Consider the following 4,856-nt stretch of genomic DNA (forward strand, 5'->3'; position numbering starts at 1 on the left):
TCTTGTTCATGAACTTCCCCATATGATACAAACACACGTCAAAAACCATTTTTCCTACATGGTCAAATGAAAACTTCCCACATTAGGCTGACAATGCACAACACAATGCACATTACACACACAATTGCTTTTCTTCTTCAAACAATCACAGAGAAAACAAATTAAACTAAAACTAAAAAATTACCTTGCTCAACAAACCACAGAGAATCGCCTTTCTTCTTCAACGAACCACCTCAATGAACCACAAAGAAATCCCTTTCTTTCACGAACCACCTCAACGAACCACAGAGAAGTTTCTTTCTTTCACGAACCAAACGCAAAGAACGAACGCATGAACCCTAATGCACGCGAAGCTCAACCACGAACCAAATGGAAACAAAGCACATCAACACCAACACGAACCCTAACTGATTTTGAGTACCAGTACCAATTTCATTCTAAGTTAAAAAGGTAGCAGTTTCATCCACAGATCACTTAACACATGTCAACCCATCACACGTGTCAAGAGATACAAATCACAACGTTAACACCCGTGGATAGAGACGTTAGACACATCAGCAGATTTTTAACTCTGTTAGTTTTGGAGGACTAAAACCAACGTTTCAGAAAGTTTGAGGACTAATTTGTACCATACTTTGAAAGAGGGACGAAACACAAAAACGGCCAATAGTTGAGGGACGAAAAACATATTTAACCCTTATATATATATATATATACACACACCCAAAGCAACAAATTTATTCTTCACCCAAAGAAGAGTTAGCAAACACAAAATAATCACATTAACTCTTCATTATGTTGAGATCCTTCTTCACTATTTTCTTAGCTCTCTTTCTTCTCTTCCAAATTTCAGGTATTTTCTCTCTAATAATTTTCATTACAGATTCAAACCCATACAAAACTTTTCCCAATTTTTATCATTTTCCTCACACACTCATCCAATGAAAATCATATGCTTTTAATAATTTTTTTTAATACAACAGTTATATTTTTCTTTTCTAATTTATTATTATTTGTTTGTTTTTATATTGACATATTTTAAATCCCATAAAAAAATTATTAGAAAAATCATATCATTTTCCTTTAACAAATCCGCTAACATTGTAACTGAACTTACAATCTTGTTTCTTCTTTTTAACAGTGCCCAAACCTTGGGCTTCAGGGATAAAATTTGTCAACAATTGTTCCTACCCAGTCTGGCCCGGGATTCATTCTAGTCCACAATACCCTGTCGTGGCCCGTGGGGGCTTTTTCCTCCCGCCTCACTCGCAACATTGGATTGATTATACCGGGCTCTGGTCAGGCCGTATTTGGGGCCACTTAGGCTGCAATTTTGATGCCGCGGGCAGTGGCAAATGTATAACGGGAGACTGTGGCAGCGGCCTCCACTGCAACAGGCTTAGCGGTGTCCCGCCAACCACCATTGTCAGCCTTTCTATACAAAATGATAAACAATTCTACAATGTGAGTTTCGTGGATGGCTACAACGTCCCCATCACCATAAAATCATTCATAGGCCCAGATGATTCTACGTGTGGAATTATGGGCTGTACGAAAGACCTCAACACCGTGTGCCCCGCCGCCTTGCAGGTGCGCTCAGCGGACAATAAGAGTGTGGTGGCGTGCAAGAGTCCATGTGGAAACGCAAAAACGTGTGGGCCCAACAAATATTCTAGACTCTTCAAGAAATATTGTCCTAAAGCTTATACCTATACCTTTGATAAAACCCCTTCTAGTTTTGTTCCTTGTGTCGATGTTGAATATGTGGTCACTTTTTGTCCTTAAAAAAATGAAAGTGAACCTTGGTATCAACATATAAATCATTTTGGACACAATGAGTTTAGAAATTAAAAAAAAAAAAAGAATAAGCAAAATACATTATAAAACCAATACTCCAAAATCATTAGATCTATAAATAACTTAAAAAAAATCTAAATATCATATTAAACTCTAAAGAAGAGAGAACATTAAAATTAAATGGTGTTTTTCATATTTGATACGTACTTTGTTGCATAAGTGTAATTTGTTGATATGTAATTATAATTCGTTTGTATAGAATTTTAAGGTATTAGACTTCAATTATTACCAAAACCAAAGTTTAATAATCCTTTTTATGCTTCGATTTTGGTCATAATTGAAGTTTTTTTTGAATAATTTTTGTTTTTGTTTTTGCCTAAATACTAAATCTGCACAGAATTAGACAATTTCAACACAAAATCAACATCTATATGTTATCCTTACAACAAGTAAATGTGTTAGAAATGGGTTTTAGGCCTAACTCAACCTCACAAAACCGGCTTCTAAGGTGAGGTCTACACTCCACTTATATATTATAAATTGTCCTTATTTCTAGTCGATGTGGGACTTCCAACAAAATGTGCTAAATTCTATTGTACATATGTGTTGTGTATTTTGCATAAGCTATTCTTAAATACTTAATGAACTTATCAAGATTTGGTGTAAAAATTTTTAATTTCTGTAAAAAACGGACAACAATTGTAATTAGTATATAAAACAAGAAAGGTGTAAAGTATTTGATTCAATACAATTATTATCATTTCACAACTAGTTATAATACGATAATGAATAACAATTGTCATCCATTACATTACATAATAATTACATTCGTATGAGTTTGTTTGTTTATCACACTAATTAATATATATATATATATATATATATATATATATATATATATAATATTTAGGTATTTTTTATGATCACTTCTCATTTGTAATTATTACATTTATAAACTAAAAGAAATTATGATGATCACATGTTATATACTATTTTATAAATTTTAACTATAGATGTCATATTATTTCAAAATCAAAATTTTTATATACATTTATTTATTCACTCTAGTTATTTACTTTGTTTTTTTAGGTTAAAACTTTCGAATACTTTTCATATTTATACTGAAATCTCAAATCGGTCATCAGATTTTAAATAGTTTCATTTGGATCATTCTTTCTGAAAATGTATAACAAAGTTAATTGTCTGTAAATGGTTAATAGTGGTGTACAATGAACACAATGATGTGGATTATTTTATTACATATTTCTTATATGCAAAGCTTGATCAACATAAGAATTAAGAATTTAAAGACTAATAGAGCTAGAGATTTGAAAGATAACGACAAGCACAAAGTCGAGGCAGGAAAGGAGTTAACAATGAGATTGAATTTATATCATATCAAACTATATATTATATTTATATTTGTTCTAATAAATAAACATTTAAGTTGGATGCAGGTGAAAGATAGACACGGTTAATTTTACATATTGGTCTATTGGTTTTTCAAACTGGTTTAGACTTAGTGTATTTATTATATACAAAAATATAATTTAGTATTTCATTTGTATCTTAAATTTTAATTTTTTTTGAAAATAAAAAAATATGAATTTTTAATTTGATTATATTAAATATTTTTAAAGTGTTAAATGTAGTTTTTGATAGATATTGAAAGAAGTGTTAAAGGCTCTGGACAACTCAAACTTCACACAGGGAAAGTCTTAACTTAAAATTAAAAAATTATATCTATTATTATGAGATGAGAGTTTGAAAATAAAATGTATTCACATTTTATATAATAATAAATTTCGTGAGGCACTAAAAATATAATTAATTGTAAAACCAATTAAAATGCTCCTATTTAATCATTTATCAGAAGCTGGTTGTAAAATTTAATGTTTTAGCAAATACAAACAACAGTACAATTAAAAGATTACAACTTTCAAAACTAACTATAACTTTGGAGAGAGAAAATATTATATTTAAATATATATTTTCTTTCTTTCTATAAATATTTAATAACAATAAAAAATGCAAACACTTGTATGACTTTTAATAAGTATAACGTATGGATACTGTTTTAGCTTCTATATTTAATAAATTTTAGTTTAAATTTTATTCATTAAATTAATTTATTTTTATTTTAATATTTTGTACAGTTACGCACTAATTTAATTTAGTTTGTATATATTAAAATGATTAACAATTATGTGTATAAAACTAAAAAGAAATAGAATAGTATATATAAAATGAAAACTAAATAATGTTAAAATAAAAAAACTAGAATGTGTAAAACTTTAAAAAGTATACTATGGATTAAATTTAAATATATATAGGAGTATGGGAAGAATATAAGAACAATAAGGTAGAGATGAATTGTAAGAAAAATAAGAGCATTATTTTTTTATTAATGAAAAAAATTTCCAGTTAAACTTAAATAAAACATAGTATAGTATCATAAATGATAGGAAATATACTCGTTTCCATTGATAATTTCTCCAATCAAATTGTTTATGTCCACACCCATTCTTTTCAAAAACAGACATACTTTCCCATCTATGAAAAAAAAACATCAATCTAATATATTATTAATTTAAATAATTATATCATTAAAATGAGTTAATTTTTTATTTTATTTTAATTTTAGAGACTCTCGTAATTTTTTTTAGGCTTAATAGCTATTTTGGTCCCTATTTTTGTTTGGTTTGTTCATTTTGGTCCTCATTTATTTTTTTTGTTCAATTTGGTCCTAAAGGTTGTAAAATCTGTTCAATTTGGTCCTTTTCTGAAACGGCGTCTAAATAGTTAACGGCTCACTGTCCAGCTGTCCATTTAGAGAGAGAAATGTCATTTATGATCAGACATGGGGTCCTTAAGGTGTAGTGAAGTGGAATTATTATTTTTGGAATTCTTTTTTTGATATTAGGGTTATTCTTTTCAAAATTAAATTAAGGTTTTCAAAATTAAATTAAGAATATTGTTGTTTGAAAGATTAATCCTGGTTTACAGATCTGCAAGATTGGGGAAGAACACAATTATAGGAAACCCCCAAAATCCAATTT

The 4,856-nt window shown here is 28.9% G+C and overlaps 1 protein-coding gene across 1 annotated transcript; it reads left to right on the forward strand.

Annotated features, from left to right (window-relative positions):
* The first annotated feature begins 795 nt into the window (after positions 1–795).
* On the forward strand, positions 796–1,785 carry LOC106756673 (thaumatin-like protein). The gene is made up of 2 exons (XM_014639191.1): positions 796–853; positions 1,142–1,785. Exons 1-2 carry the CDS (start codon positions 796–798, stop codon positions 1,783–1,785), a joined length of 702 nt encoding a protein of 233 aa, XP_014494677.1.
* Positions 1,786–4,856: the final 3,071 nt, after the last annotated feature.

The sequence above is a fragment of the Vigna radiata genome, chromosome 1 (genome assembly GCF_000741045.1).
Source record: "Vigna radiata var. radiata cultivar VC1973A chromosome 1, Vradiata_ver6, whole genome shotgun sequence".
In the NCBI taxonomy this organism is placed as follows: domain Eukaryota; kingdom Viridiplantae; phylum Streptophyta; class Magnoliopsida; order Fabales; family Fabaceae; genus Vigna; species Vigna radiata.

Coding starts and splice junctions, on each gene's coding strand:
- LOC106756673 (XM_014639191.1), top strand. CDS start 796: ATGTTGAGATCCTTCTTCACTATTTTCTTAGCTCTCTTTCTTCTCTTC. Junction 854..1,141: donor TCTTCTCTTCCAAATTTCAG/GTATTTTCTCTC, acceptor TCTTTTTAACAG/TGCCCAAACCTTGGGCTTCA.